Source organism: Salvia hispanica, chromosome 4, assembly GCF_029641045.1.
Source record: "Salvia hispanica isolate PSC_SH4W2 chromosome 4, Shi_PSC_v1, whole genome shotgun sequence".
Taxonomy (NCBI): Eukaryota; Viridiplantae; Streptophyta; class Magnoliopsida; order Lamiales; family Lamiaceae; genus Salvia; species Salvia hispanica.
In genome coordinates this window covers 13,417,940-13,434,983 of record NC_142695.1, presented here as the reverse complement: position 1 = coordinate 13,434,983, position 17,044 = coordinate 13,417,940, and the positions used below count along the sequence as shown (strand labels likewise).

Here is a 17,044-nt window from a genome sequence, read left to right as displayed (position 1 = left end):
TCTTGGACCTCGTCATCGTTTGACATTTGTGACGCTTGACTTGTCAATATTGGGGAGCCTCCATAATCTTTGGAGTAGCTCCCAGTGTTAGGATTGGTATACTAAAAAGCATATTTTGAGCATGTTGCACGGATAGAATTGTTTGTATATAACAAACTCTACTTTACACTTTTAATCCAAGACGAAAAGAAGTAAGTTTATCGCATTGGTGTTTGCTTATGCATTTATAAGATGTTTCTCAAACATTTAAATGTTTAAGAAACAAACAAGTCTAATTCTTCTGCATAGTAGATTGGTCGTGAACGACGTTCACAATGAAGGAACTGGCAGCGGAAGCATTTTGCGTTTGATTATCATAATTTAACAATTATTAATCGAGCAAATAAATCACATAATAATCAGATCTATTTAGCAGATTATTTAGACAAAATCTATTCGCATAATTCTCACATGTATCATGCTCATAACTAGAATTAATCATGCTTTAGGAAAATTGAAACCTAAAACATGCTTTTCTACGGAGCAGGAATAATACCTAATTAATTCTCCAAAGAATTGAAGATGGCTAGCAGCTTCTCCACGTGACGTTTTGAATACTAGACCACAGATCTTCTCTCTGGTTCCCGAACTGTACTCCGATATCAGTGTGGGCTGATCTCACCGGGATACTAGGACTTAAATAAAGAAAACAGAAGAAATTCTTTTCCTAATTGGAGAGAATTTCAAACTCCTCTAGAATAGAGGGGGACGAAATTTTTGTGTATTAAAAATTGTGATTTATGTCTCCTTTATTCTCCTATTTATATTAAGTTCATTTTGGGCCCGGACAGGGATCTATGGAAGGTTTTGGATATGGGCTCATCCAATTTACTTTTTACTAATCAAATTGACCCACAATTTAATATAAGCTTTAATTGGAATATTACGAGCAGCCACTACAGAAGTAATATTGAACTCTCCCCATCCAAATCCGAAATTATAAGTAATCCGGGTTTCCGTTTTAACTTTCATTTCCCGCGCTTAAGATAAAAATTTCCATTAATTAATTAATGTCTGCTATGGACTTAATTAATTATTTTTTTTATTAATTCCAAGAGTGGACTTAGCATGAAACGCTTATTTATTATTCATAGAGTGATCAAACTCCAACTAGCTAGGTTCCGAATAATAAAACATTGTTTCGCGCTCCTCTTGAGGACATTATCAAGCGAGACTCACCTCGCGCATGATTCAATAGCATAGCAATCCTAGCACCGCTAGATATTAATCACCACTACCCAATATATCAAGATTATTGGGTTACGAAAAACCCGCACTATTTGATAAGTCAAAGTAATGCATAATCAATACCGATGCTCAATGCTAATCTACATTGATTAAGAAACAAATATTTATCAAGACTTCGCCTTTCAGTAGATAGCCCAAGGACAAGTCTTGCTGTTAGATCCGTTCAGTGCTATAGCACACCAATGTCATCTTATTTCAGTAAGGCTTAGAAATATGCGGACTGGCATTGTAACCTTTCACGATGGATAGTCTAATTCCATGTAGGTTGTGAAATTCTTTTTTTTCTTTGTTTAGGACTGACCGTGTTACGTTAAAGTGGACGTTGCCCACAACCGGTCTACTAAAACAAAGACTTAGACTTTGTTAAGTTAACTTATATATTTAAACATGCAATTAACATCCATTAAATGTAAAACATAACAACATTATGACAAAAATAATCTGTTTTATTACTTGGAAAATAAAATAAGAGTTTTACAGTATTCAATCACTCGAAACGTGATTTCTAGTATACAAACTCTAACACACAAAAGGTAACGCAGTCGGTTCTTTGTAAAAGAGAAATAGAATTTCACAACCTACATAGACTACCTATTGTGAAAGATTGCAGTGTAAGTCTGCATGTTTCCTTACCTTAGTAGATAAACGACACTGGTGTGGTATTGCACTGAAGGATCTAACAGTTGAGATAAGTCTTTCTTGCTATTTACTGATAGACGAGGTCTCGGTGATTTTTATTTCTTGATCATTGTTGATTATGCACTACTTTGATTTATCAAATAGTGCGGATTTTTCGTAATCCAAGAATGTTGATATCTTGGGTAGTGGTGATTAATGTCTGAAGATTCTAGAATTGTTATTGCAACGAAACTTGTGCTGGGTGAGTCCAGTTTGATAATATCTTCAAGAAGTGTTCGAAAAATGTTTTATTATTTAGAAACCCGGCCGGTTGGAATTTATCCCAGAATAATAAATAAAGATTTTGAACTAGATTTTGGTAAAAGTTATTAATTAATTAAAGTCAAATAGCAGACTTAGATTAATTAATGTATATTTATATCTTAAACACATGAAATAATAAATTAAAGAGGTAAAGCCCGGATTACTCGTAATTTGGAATTGGACGGGCAGACAATATTATTATGCTATAGTGGATGATAATAATATTCTGTTTGGATTTGAATCAAATTAAGGCTCAATTTAATTAGTAAAAGTCCAACAGGTTTGGCCAAGTCCAACCTCCATGGATCCCTAATCTGGCCCATTATAATTTTATATAAAGGAGGAGATGAAAAAATAATTATATTTACAATTAAATTAACTCAAAATTTCGTGCTCACTGATACGCTCGGATTTTGCACTATTTTAAGGCCATTATTTGGTCCGTTTTTGATGTCAAAGTCACTCTACACGTCCATTATTTGCATATTTTGTCTATTTTGGTATTTTGACGTGTTTTGTGAGAAACGTGCATAATTGAGCCGAAAAAGGGAGCCAAAACGCAAAGTCTGGAAATCTGGAGTCAGACGGCGACTGCCGCGGATATGTGCGGCGACCGCCGGCGCCCGGCGGGCAGATCAATGCAGTGGTCCGCCTCGGAAAATACGTTTGGAAGAGAAGTCTCGTCCGGCGACCGCCGGAAATCGTGCGGCGGTCCGCTGCCGATGGAACATACTCTCTAGAGTCCAACGCGGCGACCGCCGGCCAAGGTGCAGCGGCCCGCCGGAGAAAGACGGCGAATCCGAGAAGTCCTAGATTTGCGCCCAGATTTACCATATTTTGGAGATCTTTTCCTTCTACAACAAGGATTGGTTTTTCCTTATAAATAAGACCTCAAGCTTCATCAAAAAAAGGAGAGTTTCTACTTGCAAATACTTCATAGAGATCAAGAGCTAGAGTACTTCACTTGTGCAAGGAGTTGGAGAAGGATTTCAAGAACATCAAGAACGACAAGGATTCAACCTACGAGTTTTATTTGCTTTAGTTTTATGTTCAAATTGTCTTCCCTTCAATCTATGTTTTTAGCTTATTCAATTATGTGTAACTAAACTCATAGGATTACAGGGATGTGTTAGTAACGACTTTGGTTATACAAATTCCTTTTTCTATTTAATATCCGTTTTGTTTTTACTTTGTTTCTTCCCTAAGCAGTTCTTATGTTGCATGATTGAGTGACACAATCTTGCATGATTTAATATACTCCCTCCGTCCCACATTTGGAGTCACTTATTGTTATGGCTCGGGTTTTGAAGGTGAGTCTCTTTTGACTTTTGATTTTTGTTTGGGTTTATTTTAATATAGATAATGGCATTTGGATGTAATTTTGATGAAGAATGTGGTAAAATTGTATGACCAAATATGGAAAATTCTAAAAGTGACTCTTAAACTGGACGGACTTTTATGGCAAAAAGTGACTCTTAATCTGGGACAGATGGAGTAACTTGCTTCATAAGAATCATAACTGTGACAGAGTTCTAGCGAGTTAGATTCACTTAGTAGACACTACAGTTAGATTCCCTTAAAACGGCACTGTTAATTGAGAGTGGAGACTTTTCAAGGGTTTTAGGAGCTTTTTGGAGTTACGTGTTAGGATTGACAACCCTAACTTTGTAATCAACGTTTGTATCGCATGAGCATAAGCTAGGTGACTCGTCCTTTCAAAGTATAAACTGTGCTAGGGTATTGTAGTGGGAATTTGTATAACCATAACTGTGAACGCACATCCCTGGGATTCCCTTATCTCTATCGTCTATCTCCGTGTTTTATTTGCTCTTAGTTGTTTTATGCTTTTTATTGTTTTTAGTTTTTCAAAAGTTTTTCAAAACCCTTTGCTTTTCCAGATAGTAATTGAGTCTTAGTAGAGGATAGACACTTTGTGTTTGCCTTCCCCGTGTTCGATATCCGGTACTAACCTTTAGCTATACTATATATACTCTCTATACTTGTAGGTTTATTTAGTGTTAATAAAAAGTGCATCACTCACCTTTTAGGAGTCAAAGATTCTTCAGTTTTCTCTAAAACTGAAATTCTGTCTTCTTTTCTAGTTAAGTCCTTTTGATTCTGACAAGCTTTGCCCATCCAAGGTCATTATCTGAGTTCGGGATACAGATTAGAAGGTTCGTGGTTGAGTACGAAGAACATCACATGGAGAAGGCGCAAGCAATAGATGATTCTTTGGAGAATCATATTGGACTTTTAAAAATACTTTCAGCCCATGTACTACATCACCAATCTCCACACTAATATAATCTATAATTGACACACCGTCCATAATTGTCTTATTTAAAGACATCATGCATTAATACTAAAAATGTATATATGCATATCAATAATATGTTTAAGCAGGATCAGTAGAAACAACATTTATTGAAATCAAAATATCCATAACGTAAGTGTCTAAACAAACACAGAAACATAAAAATTAGACGTTTCCATACCCAAGACCCATTCTGTTAACTTGCTTCATTCATGTCTTAGGTGGTAACGTATTAGTCAATGGATAGTTATGTGCTTATATGTTTTATAGATATTCTTTGTTCCTGAACTTCATCTTTCAAGACAAGAAACTTTATTTCCATATGATTAGCTCATTTTGAATACTTGTCATTCTTAGAGAAAGATTCAGTTGCACTATTATCACATATACAATTTCAAGGGCTTGAATATTGAGGAGACAATACCAAGGCCAAAAATAAAATTTTGCAACCATTAATGCTTCAAAGCAAGCTATAAATTCAGTCTCCATGGTGGATGTTGAATTAGAACTTTACTTTACATCTTTCCATGATATAGCTCCTCCAGCCATAAGAAAAATGTAACCATAAGTTAATTTTCTAGAGTCAACACTTCCAGCATAATCTGAATCGGAATATCCAATCACTTCTAATTGATCAAATTTCCTAAATTTGAGCATAAAATCTTTTGTCCGCTTTAAGTGTTTCATTATCATCTTTGCAGCTATCCAGTGTTTAATGTCAGAGTTACTTTGGTAACGATCTAGCATTTCGAGTGCAAAGTTGATGTCTGGTCTACTACAGACTTGAGCATACATCAAACTTCCCACGATAGATGCATAAGAAATATTTTTCATCTCTTTACGTGTAATTCATTCTTTAGACATTGATTCAAACTGAGTTTGTCACCTTTATAAATTGGAACAACACTTGGAGAACATGCACTTATCTTATATCTCTCTGAAATTCAATCTATGTAGCTTTTCTGAGACAATCCAATAGTCCATGTGATTGATCACGTGATATTTCTATCCCTATTATGTAGGTTATCTCATCCATATATTTCATGTCGAAATTTTCAGAGAGATAAATCTTAGTGTCATTCAGTATTCCAAGGTCACTATTAGCAAGTAATATATCATCAACATACAAAACAAAAGACATGAACTTGTTCCCACTAACCTTGAGGTATATGCATCCGATCAACGATGTTTTCTTTTAAAACCAAAAGCAATAATAGGGAATTTAAAATACCATTGTCGAGAAGCTTGTTTAAGTTCATAAATTGATTTCTTAAGTTAGCAGACTAAAATTGTTAATGGTATTTTATACAACACATTTTCACATAATTGTTACTAAAGTTGAAACTTGGCCAACATAGAAAAAGAGCACAAAGAGTTCTTTTTCTTTTAAATGGCTTGACCTTTAAACTGGAAATGTAACTGAATAATACAAAACTAATAAAAATTACAATGCATAAAGATTGTGGTTTTCATTTTTCTTTGTCTATAACACTTGCATAAGCTAGAATTCAAGATCCCTTATGACATCTTTTATGCTAACTTCAAATATGAATATCGTGTCAAAAAACATAATAACCTAACCCTAAACAAATGAATTCAGTAGGACTGATACGAGGACTCGACGACTTAAATTACTAAGAAACGCGCTTTCTTTATCTCAATTTAATTGTCCTAGTCCATAAACAAATTCAAGTAAAAAATTAATCGAATATGTTCCCCAATGGATTGGATGCAACATGACATATTAATGATTCAAGTTCAACTAATTTAATACTCCATTATCTTCCATAATAATATCATCACCCACCTTACATCAGAATCAAACAAGTCAAACAATTACAAGAAGCATCACATTCCTTCCACCCATAAAATGCAAAAGGAAAAGATAAATAAAAAATTTACTATTAATAGTGAAAGTTAATAGAAGTAAAAGATATACCTCCCTTGCCCTCCTCGTACCATTCAAAAATTTGATGGGAACAATAGAAAAAACTTGAAATGAAATTCAATCAAGAATAAGCTATGTGATCTCCTTGAAAAGAAACCTTTGGTAGTTTCGGAGTCTCTAGAAAGTAAGTTTGGCTTTACTTCACTTCAACAATCATAACATCCCACCGAAGATGGCCTACTTTTCTTTTTCGTTTGTCCCAACCAAGATAATCCATTTCTTATTTAGGAAATATTTAAAATACTCAATTATCTTTTCTCTTTCTTACTTTATTCATCTCTCCTACTTTTACACACCCAACAACCTTTTCTCTCTTTTACTTTTTGCAATCTCTCCTACTTTTAAACATCAACAACCTTTTATCTCTCCTATTTTATTTATCTCTCCTACTTTTAAATACCCAATAATTTTCTCTCTCCCTTCTTAAACACTTTAAAATTAGCATGCATAAAATCTCGTCTCATCCCAAGAAGGGTTCATCTTCCTTGGGACGGAGGGAGTAGTTATTTTGAGATTGTATATTCAGGTTGAAAATAAGATGGTGTTAGATAATGATTTTGTTAGAGTTTGTATACTAGAAATCACCTTTCGAGTGATTGAATACTATTAAAACTCTTATTTTATTTTCCAAAGGAATAAAAAAATTATTTTTGTCATAATGTTATGTTTTATATTTAATGGATATTTATTACATGTTTAAATGTATAAGTAACTTAACAAAGTCTAAGTCTTTGTTTTAGTAGACCGGTTGTGTACGCCGTTCACTTTAAGGTAACACGGTCAGTTCTAAACAAAGAAAAAGAAGACTTTCACAACCTAGATAGGCTTAGACTACCTATCGTGAAAGGTTGCAATGTCAGTCCGATTATTTCCAAGCCTTACTGAAATAAGATGACATTGGTGTGGTATAGCACTGAATGGATCTAACAGCGAGACAATCTTTATGCTATCTACTGAAAGACGAGGTCTTGTAAATTATCATTTCTTAATCAATGTACTAATATCATTTATCACGTCCTTTACTTTATCTAAAAATAAATAACTAAAAGAATAACCACTATTGTAAGTTGACGATGGTATATAAGTCATGAACTAACTAATAAATTTAAAAAATTCTACTCCGTATTTATTCTTTAGAGATTTAGGTTTGAATACTAAGATATGAGTAGTATTTTTAAAAATAAATTTCACAACCATTTTTTTTACATCCTGGACAAAAATAAATATAAGAAAAAAATTGGATACAGTCAAATGGAATATTGCATTCAGATTTAATTGAGAACTTGGGTATATTATATAGTAAATCTATTTGGTGACATAACATCTAATAATATTGGAACAATATGAATAATATTAGTATGGCTCATGCACAAGATGACATGCATAAATCGAGAAATATATTATTATTAATGGTTAATTTCATTAAAAAAATATTAATTGTATAAGGTGGGCCTTTAATGAGCCGAGCCTCAAATGGTCCTGGGGCTAGGCCCGACCTAGATTTACAAAATGGCCCAAATAGAGCCCACTTCAATCCATGAGCCCAGCCCAGGACCGATCCGTTTCAGTGATGGGCCAGGCCTAGACCGATCCATATCAGTTGACAACTCTACTAGTCCAGCCCTGTTGACAAGTATACTAGTAAATGTGTGTTTTGAATCAGACAGTGTCCTTTTTCGTTAATCGCTTGAATGGAATCTAATTCTCTTCATTTGGAGTCTTACTCCATGATTGGAAGTAATACCTTAATTTATATTCATTCGACTTTGACAAAAGAGCGTGGATGGAAGCAAATTGGAGATATCAAGCAACTTGTTGGGCGAAGCAAAAAAGTATAAAATTTTATTAACATAATTTATTCATACGATCGGAAATAGTAAGTCAATAACCAAGCAGTAGCACAATAGATGTTTGCTTATGTGGGCCCCTTTGCACAACTCACTCATACGGTCATACCTGAATTCCACACTAAACCTATTATACATTTTTATCTTTTACATTAGGTCTCCTTTTCTTATTAAAAGACAAAAAATTGGTGTCACAAGTCGAAAACCGCGTATTCATTCTATGCGCGTTCGTATCTGTTCACTTTATTCCATTTATATTTACTACTTCATCCATTTCGTAGAAATTGACCCTTTAAGTTTGACACAAATTTTAATGCATAATTTAGTAAACTTAAAAAGAAGGAGATCCAGTAGTTGAAATTGTGTAGTGGATGGTAAGCCCATAAATAAAAAAATAAAAAAGGAAAAAAATATTATCATAAATGGATATATGACTACTTGTATGAGACGAGAAAAAAAGGAAATATGACCAATTTCTATGAGACGAAGACAACATTTTTTAATAGTTTTTCGCAAATTCAGTTCACTTGAACATGATTATAAAATGTACTGAACATGATTATAAAATGTACTCTGCGAACTACTGTACAAAATTAAAATTTGACAATAAAAATCCATCAATTTTAGAATTAAAATTGCTTTTCAGTAATAATACGACTCCAAAACAATTTATTGCAAAATTGAAAAAGTAAGATAGAGGTAGAGAGAAAAAGTAATTAAAATAGATTCAAAAATTAAAAAGTGCACATTCTTATGAGACGAGCTAAAATAAAAAAAATGCATATATCTATGGGACGGACAAAAAAGAAAAGTGGGCATATTCTTGAAAGGGGGAGTACCAATTTGAGTGGATAAATATTTAAAATCAAATAAAATACATATATGTATATTATGAGAATCCAGATACTAAACTCGCAGCTAGATTACTAGAGACAGATAGCGCACACATAAATTTAAATATTTAGATTACCAAATCTATAATACCGAATTACATACATTTACTGTAAAGCATTCAATTTTCAAAATAAAGATTATTGTCTTAATAAAATCCCAATATAAATCATTCTTCTTCCTCTCTCTCCAGCTTTTTGTGATCATATTTTCCTCTCCACATTCAACTATACCACCTGCAATCTGATTTACTCTGCTACATTTTTTTTTATTTCTCTCTCATATATTTAGCCGTTTCCTTTCCCTGCGCAAACTCACTCGCATTTGTGGTGTTCTGCTGCTGATTTTTCAGGTATTTATTCTTGCTTATTCGTTTTTTAATTGCTATAACCTTTGCTGTGCTTCCAATTATCTTGCTTTTCAGCTGGAATTCTTATGATTCTGTGATTTACGCTACTTATAATTAATTTTGAGCTATTTATAGAGGTGCTGTTGTGATTGAAATAGAAATTAGGGATATTGATGTAGCTCAATTTGATTGTTCCAGATAATTTGGTGGCTAGGGTTTTCCATCTATCATCTATGAAGCACAGCAATAAGCTTGTGCTGTGGTGGGCTCTGTGTTTCGTGTCGTTGGTATTTGGAATTGATGTAGTTTCCGCAGCTGATTACTCAGCGACGGATAAGATCTTCTTGAACTGCGGAGGGCCTCCTGATTCCTCTGACACCGATGGCCGGAAATGGTTGTCGGATATTGGGTCGAAGTTTGCCCTTTCGAGCACCAAGTCTTCGACTGCACCCGCGTCTGTGCAGAAACCGTCAGTACCGGTGGTTCCTTACATGACTGCTCGAATTTTTCAATCGGAGTTCACCTACAGTTTCCCGGTGGGGTCCGGTCGCAAGTTCCTGCGCTTGCATTTCTATCCTGCGTCGTATAATGGTCTAAATGCTTCAGATGCTGTCTTCTCGGTAACATCTGGAGAATTTACCTTGATGAGGAACTTTAGTGCTGCTCTGACCACGGAGGCGCTGAACTATGACTATTTGATGAAGGAGTTCTCCGTGAATGTCCCGGATCAAGTGCTGAATGTTACATTCACCCCATCCCCGAATGCATCCAACTCGTATGCATTCATCAATGGGATTGAGGTCGTTTCACATCCGGACATTTACACCACGGATGGGACTGAACCTGTCATTGGTCAGTCCACTGGCTTCATTATCGACAACAGCACAGCACTGGAGAATGTATATCGGCTGAATGTAGGTGGAAATGACATTTCCTCATCTGGTGATACTGGTCTGTTCAGATCATGGCGTGACGATTCAGTTTATATATTTGGTGCTGCGAATGGGGTTACAGAGTTTCCTGATAACACGACGATTGCATACCCTCTCGGGAGCCCAACCTACATTGCCCCTCTTGATGTATACAGCACCCTGAGATCAATGGGTCCAAATTCAACCATCAACCAGAATTACAACCTAACTTGGCTCTTCGATTGCGATTCTGGCTTCTCTTACCTAGTTAGGCTCCATTTCTGCGAAGTTACAGATGTCATATCAAAGCCAAATCAAAGAATGTTCAGTATCTACCTCAATAATCAGACTGCAGAGGAGCAGGCAGATGTCATTGTTTGGGCAGGTGGTAATGGAATCCCTGTACACAAGGACTACATTGTCTTTGTCCCTAATGGGCCTCCCCGGCAGGATCTTCGGCTTGCATTGCATCCTTACACTCCACTGAAGCCTCAGTACTACAATGCCATCTTGAATGGAGTCGAAATATTTAAGGTAAATGATTCAACCGGTAATCTTGCTGGTGTCAATCCACTACCTCTTCCACAGATACCAGATGAGTTATTGGATAACCAGTCCTCTGGAGGTAAAGATAACAAAGGTATTATCGGAGGAGCGGTTGGTGGAGGAATTGCCGCACTTCTTGTTCTTGGCCTGATTGTTTGTGTGGTTGTCCAACGCCGGAGGCAGAAGAAGGATTCTAGCACTAGTGATGGCTGGCTTCCATTGTCCTTGTATGGAAATTCTCATTCTTCGGGTTCTGCCAAGACAAACACCACAGGCAGTTATGCCTCCTCCCTGCCATCAAATCTTTGCCGCCACTTTTCAGTTGCTGAGATCAAGTCTGCTACTAACAACTTTGACGAAGCTCTTCTTCTTGGAGTTGGAGGGTTTGGAAAAGTTTATCGTGGGGAGATTGATAGTGGCACGAAGGTGGCAATTAAGCGTGGGAACCCACTCTCTGAACAAGGTATTCATGAATTCCAAACTGAGATCGAAATGCTCTCAAAGCTTCGCCACCGTCACCTGGTTTCACTCATTGGGTATTGTGAAGAGAACTGTGAAATGATCCTTGTATATGATTACATGGCTTATGGAACTCTCCGTGAGCATCTATACAAGACTCAGAAGCCACCCTTGCTGTGGAAACAGAGGCTTGAGATTTGCATAGGTGCTGCTCGTGGCTTGCACTATTTGCACACTGGTGCCAAGCATACAATCATTCACCGTGATGTCAAGACAACTAACATCCTCTTGGATGAGAAGTGGGTGGCTAAGGTGTCAGACTTTGGTCTGTCAAAAACTGGCCCATCGCTGAACCATACTCATGTCAGTACCGTGGTTAAGGGAAGCTTCGGCTATCTGGATCCTGAGTACTTCAGGCGCCAACAACTGACCGAAAAATCTGATGTTTACTCTTATGGAGTTGTTCTGTTTGAGATCATATGCGCTCGGCCAGCTCTAAACCCTGCACTCCCGAAAGAACAAGTCAGCTTGGCCGAGTGGGCTCAGCATTGCTACAAGAAAGGCATCCTCGACCAGATAACGGATCCCTACCTAAAGGGAAAGATAGCTCCAGAATGCTTCAAGAAATTTGCTGAGACAGCAGTCAAGTGTGTGTCGGACGTTGGAACAGACCGGCCTTCCATGGGGGATGTCCTGTGGAACCTTGAATTTGCGCTGCAGCTGCAGGTGAGTGCAGAGGAAAGCAGGAAGGGTCTTGGTGAGATAGATGTTGAGTCATACGATGTGAAGAAGGACCCTGATTCATCCTCGGGTTTTGATGGAAACATCACCGATTCAAAGAGCAGTGGATTGTCGATGAGCATTGGTGGCCGAAGCCTTGCTAGTGAAGACTCGGATGGCCTAACTCCGAGTGCTGTATTTTCTCAGATAATGAATCCGAAAGGGAGGTGATATGAGCAATGAATTGTTTATTCCTATCAACTGCGGGAAGAGGTTTTCTTGATTTGTAGTAATTTTTTTGGCTTGTACTCCTAGTTTTATTTATAAAAGAAAAAAAAAAACATTACCACTCTTGTTTGAAGCCCAAAATATTTTACCTGCCTTAGGCCCTTATCCATACTGAAAGATTGTGTAAGTCGTGACTTGTTCCTTTGTATATTTGGCTAAGATAATGATTGAAAATTTGGGACTCAATGCCCCTCTCTTTTTCACAATAACCGTGCTCTTTAAGAGCGCCTTGTGGGTCCGTCCCACTTTTATTCATTTTTTATTCTATGCGCAGCACCTTCAATCGTGCTCTTAGCTAAGGCATATTTTTTTCGCTATTCATGGGTCTCACTATTCTATTATTCAATTTAAATGCTTCAATTACTAAAAGAATTTTCATAATATTAAAATGCATTAAAAATACTTGAAATTCCTAAAAAATAAAAACAAGTAAATAATTAAAATCCAAAAAAAAATTAAAATGCATGATTAAAATTCTAAAATTAAATAACCTACTACTCGTGGTTGAATTTCACCCAAAGATGTTCGACTAGATCTTGTTGTAGTTGATTGTGGGCTTTGGTGTCGCGCATTGTTATTCTTTTGTCTATCCTCTTGCGCACCGTTGTAGACTTGTAGTATTGTTGATAGTATACTTGTTCTTCTTGCTCCGCTTCCGTAATCAATAGGTCTAGATTGTTCAGATTTATTTGGTAAATTGTATGAAGAAATGAGAGAAGTATGAGTGAGAGATAGTTTGATGTAAAAAATGAGTGCTAATTGAGAGAACTTATAAATGATTTGGATGAATTAGGGTAAAAAAAAATTCAAAAATTTTGAAAAAACAGTCATAAAACAACTCTATTTTTAGGAAGTGGAATTTTTATTTTTTTCGGATTTTAACGAATTAAAAAAAAAACATTTTAACAGATTAAAATAACGTCCAAACGCGTGGGGGCAATTGGGCATCACAACCCACAAATAGCGCGCCATGTGTCCCGCGTGTGTCCCGCCCACCCAACGAGTGGAGATCTTCGCAGAAAGCATGTCCGTGCCGACGAAAATAGCGAAACCGTGAGCAGGCACGCTGCCGTGCTGACGGCATGGACCTGCTTTTCCACAAGGTACTTGTTGGGGATGCTCTTAATTACACCGAGACGCGGCCAAATTGTTAAACCAATTTCAAATGGGGGCATTTACTATTGTAGCCAAAGCATAAGCACACATCTAGACTATTTAGATCGAATAAATATTAGACGTTTTAGGAAAAAATACACTCTTATATAACATATCACACATACATGCACAAAACATTACCATTCTTGGATTTACAAATTTATACGTCCTTAATCACAAGGAAAAGAGAAGATCTGCTGATTTCTTGAGCTCGATTGCAGGATCCGAGCCAAAGAAACTACGTTTGACATGGTGGGGCGACTGAATCTAGTACAGCAATCAACTTCTTCTCTAGTTCTGGCTTATTTGCACCCACAAGTTTGTCGATTTGTTGACCGTCTTTAAGGAAGAAGAAGGTCGGAGTTGCCTTTATATCCCATGATGTGCTAAAATCCTGAAGCAGACAACAAAAACTCTCATGTATCAGAGCTATTGTATGACTTGTCCATTTTGGTCATGTAGGAGCATAAACTTACCGTAAGTTCATCTACATCGACTGTGAGGCACATAACCGAAGGGTGTTTCTCAGACAGCTCGACATAGAAAGGTGCAATTACTCTACAAGGGCCACACCATGCAGCACTAAAATTGGCTACTACCTGTCGTATGATTAAACCATGTTACGAATGCAAAACACTGAAAATGCTCCAACCTTTCCATCACAACACATTGATTGAACTTGAAATGAATAATGGTTAATCCATAGATACTAAAACTAATCACTTTTACATGCCTCTGTTTTCCCACATTAGAAAGTAGAGGTTGAAGGGAAGGACATTAGAGTCATCCCACTGTACAAATCTTTAGCCCCAGAGGAGTTACACAAGGGATTAAAAAACATGACAAAGAAAGTACTCCCTCCGTCCCACTCAAGATGTCTACTTTCTATATTTGGAAAATCTTTCTCCTCATTAAAATATTCAACTATCTTTTTATCCCTACTTACTCCACCTAACAACTCTTCCTAAAATCCCGTGCTATTTCACTGATCACTCCCTTTCTCAACACCATTAGCTAACTGTATCCTTATCCTCCTTTCTCTAACCCAAACACGCCGTTATGAGGAAGATAAGATAGATGTTGAATGCAACAAAAAGTGTACTATAGCAATCAGTGATAAGATCAAGACAAAAAAAAAGAAAGAAAGAAATATTAAGGGTTGGAGTTGTTTAGAGAATTAAAGGTTCAATTTACGGAGTAATGTCTTTAACTTCAAAACAATTGAAGTACTAACTCTTCCAATAATGAAATGTATGTAGATATTAAACGATTATGTTAATTGAGACTTGAAAGATTCACAAAGGCAGTCTAATTTAGGAAAGAATAATGAAAACAGACTGGGAAGCAAGAAGCAGTTACTCACAAGCTTTCCATCTCTCTTTGCTTCATCAAGCTTTTGTTCCCAAGTTTCCTTGGTTGTGATGAGATGCACATTTCCACCAGTAAAATCAACTTTGTGATCAGACTCATCCATATCATTATGCGCCTACATGATTTGTTGAACTTATGATGATCAAGATTACATTTTTAAATATATGAAAAATTAGCAAGAAAAGTGCATACCTTAGTAAAGCAATTCCCCATAATTGGAAGTCGTAATCTAACAAAGAAATTGGTTGTTGGGTTAAGAATCAGCAATTGAAAAGTGAGGAGATGAAGAATCGTAAACCTTGACTGGGTAGAGAGGGGAAAGAATAAGAAGATTCAAGTTCCGACGGCGCCACCGATGTGGAATTAGACAAGACAAATCACCCCAATCCCCAATCCCCAATCGTTGTCCAATTCCTCTTCCTGTTTTCTGATTAGCCCCCTTTTGCTAGGCTGGACCCTAATGTAAAGGAACTATTGAAGGAATAGTACTCTCCATATAAAAATATAAATAACTGAGATAGTACTAGACAAAAGATTAGGAATAGTGAGATCATATTATTTTTTGGTGTTTATTGAGTTGTAATATAAATTGTAAATTAATTGATGGATATGAGTAATAAGTTAAAGATAATTTTTTATAAATGGATATTACACATATTTTATGTGAAGGAGGGAGTATTAGATTTAGATGGGCCTTCACTAATTACATGAATTATTTACCATTAGATTATGAATTATTTACCATTAGATTAAGATGGGGCTTAACCAATTAAATGAATTATTTACCGTTGAGACTTCACTGATTACATCAATGATTTACCCTTGTGATTAAATCTACACTACAAGTCTACAACCCTTTCTTTTTGACTAACTTCCCCCCCCCCCCCACCTGTTAACACAGTCTGGACTCTAGCGGAATCAACAACAATTAACGACTCCATAACATTTATTTCATGTGTTCTTCTAAATCAGAAACATTTACTTTTAGTATAAGAATTTATATTATGTTATGAATTAAATAAAGATAAGATAAAATATAAAAAAAATAGAGATGATATTGTTTCCATTTTAGAAAATACTATATCATTTTTAATTGGACCATTCAAAAAGAATACATGTTATTTTTAATGGGACAAAGAGAGTAGTACTATATTCATTCATGAGAAATAGTCTTGTTTTAATATTTTGGACCGTCCACCAAAAAATTTTCTTATCTAATTATAATAAGTTTTTCTTTTTACTGTGGTAGTCTAAGTTTTCACTAACAATACTTGAACAATTTTGTTTTTCTCATCTCTCTTAATTTATCATTTTTTATATATTTATTAAATATGTGTCGTCCACTGTGAAGACTATTCTTTGTGGACGGATATAATATATTTGTATTTGACATAGATGGATGCTCGTGTTAATATTTTTGGTGATGTTGTATACTTTAACACGATCAGCAAATAGGTACAATATTGATATATCGACCAACATAATTGTTATTTTCTTTGATTACGTTGACACAAAAGTATTTAATAAAAAGTATTGGAGTACTATATAAAGTATTATATTGATATAGTTAAGATACATTGATAGTAGAGTATTATATTTGCACGCTTTTGAAGTCTTCATCGATAAAACACTCAATATCAATATCAATGCACATCATAGTATATATTGATATGACATGTAGCATATAATATCAACACAATTACAACATCAATATCCACAAAAAATCTATATGTCATATGAATAATATTGATACATTTAAAAAATAACATCAACACAATTCAAGAACAATATAAATACAACTACTGCAATCCAATTAGGGTGCATTGCGCTGATTTCAATTTCAGGCATTATATTGTATATTATCAAAATTATATACTGATTTGAATGTATGCAATAATCATAGACCGATGTTGCAACTTAAACATCCAAAATAGCATACACGTCACTATTAATATCAATATAGTATTCCACTAATATAAACACATTTACGTAAACCATATCAATACAATTCAAGAT

The 17,044-nt window shown here is 35.5% G+C and overlaps 1 protein-coding gene, 1 non-coding gene and 1 pseudogene across 3 annotated transcripts; 2 read left to right on the top strand and 1 right to left on the bottom strand.

Moving 5' to 3' along the window:
• The first annotated feature begins 7,795 nt into the window (after positions 1–7,795).
• Positions 7,796–7,901, top strand: LOC148927278 (U6 spliceosomal RNA). The gene has a single exon (XR_016129975.1). It is a non-coding gene; the product is annotated as a U6 spliceosomal RNA (small nuclear RNA).
• Positions 7,902–9,410: 1,509 nt separating this feature from the next.
• LOC125194418 (receptor-like protein kinase FERONIA pseudogene) lies at positions 9,411–12,688 on the top strand (annotated as a pseudogene). The gene is made up of 2 exons (XR_016137700.1): positions 9,411–9,581; positions 9,777–12,688. The product of XR_016137700.1 is annotated as a receptor-like protein kinase FERONIA pseudogene (transcript).
• A 1,052-nt stretch (positions 12,689–13,740) lies between these two features.
• On the bottom strand, positions 13,741–15,500 carry LOC125193064 (thioredoxin H9-like). Its single transcript, XM_048090778.2, has 4 exons — positions 15,221–15,500; positions 15,021–15,143; positions 14,134–14,256; positions 13,741–14,051 (listed from the first exon to the last, which is right to left on the bottom strand). The coding sequence occupies exons 1-4, from the start codon at positions 15,239–15,241 to the stop codon at positions 13,896–13,898; spliced, it is 423 nt and encodes a 140-aa protein (XP_047946735.1). The 5' UTR covers positions 15,242–15,500; the 3' UTR covers positions 13,741–13,895.
• Between the last annotated feature and the right edge of the window lie 1,544 nt (positions 15,501–17,044).

Excerpts from the sequence above, each read along its gene's own strand:
- LOC125193064 (XM_048090778.2), bottom strand. The coding sequence starts at position 15,241 with ATGGGGAATTGCTTTACTAAG. Across the intron at positions 14,257-15,020 it reads CAAAGAGAGATGGAAAGCTT|GTAGTAGCCAATTTTAGTGC; the intron begins GTGAGTAACTGC and ends ATCATACGACAG. Across the intron at positions 14,052-14,133 it reads TCGATGTAGATGAACTTACG|GATTTTAGCACATCATGGGA; the intron begins GTAAGTTTATGC and ends TGTCTGCTTCAG.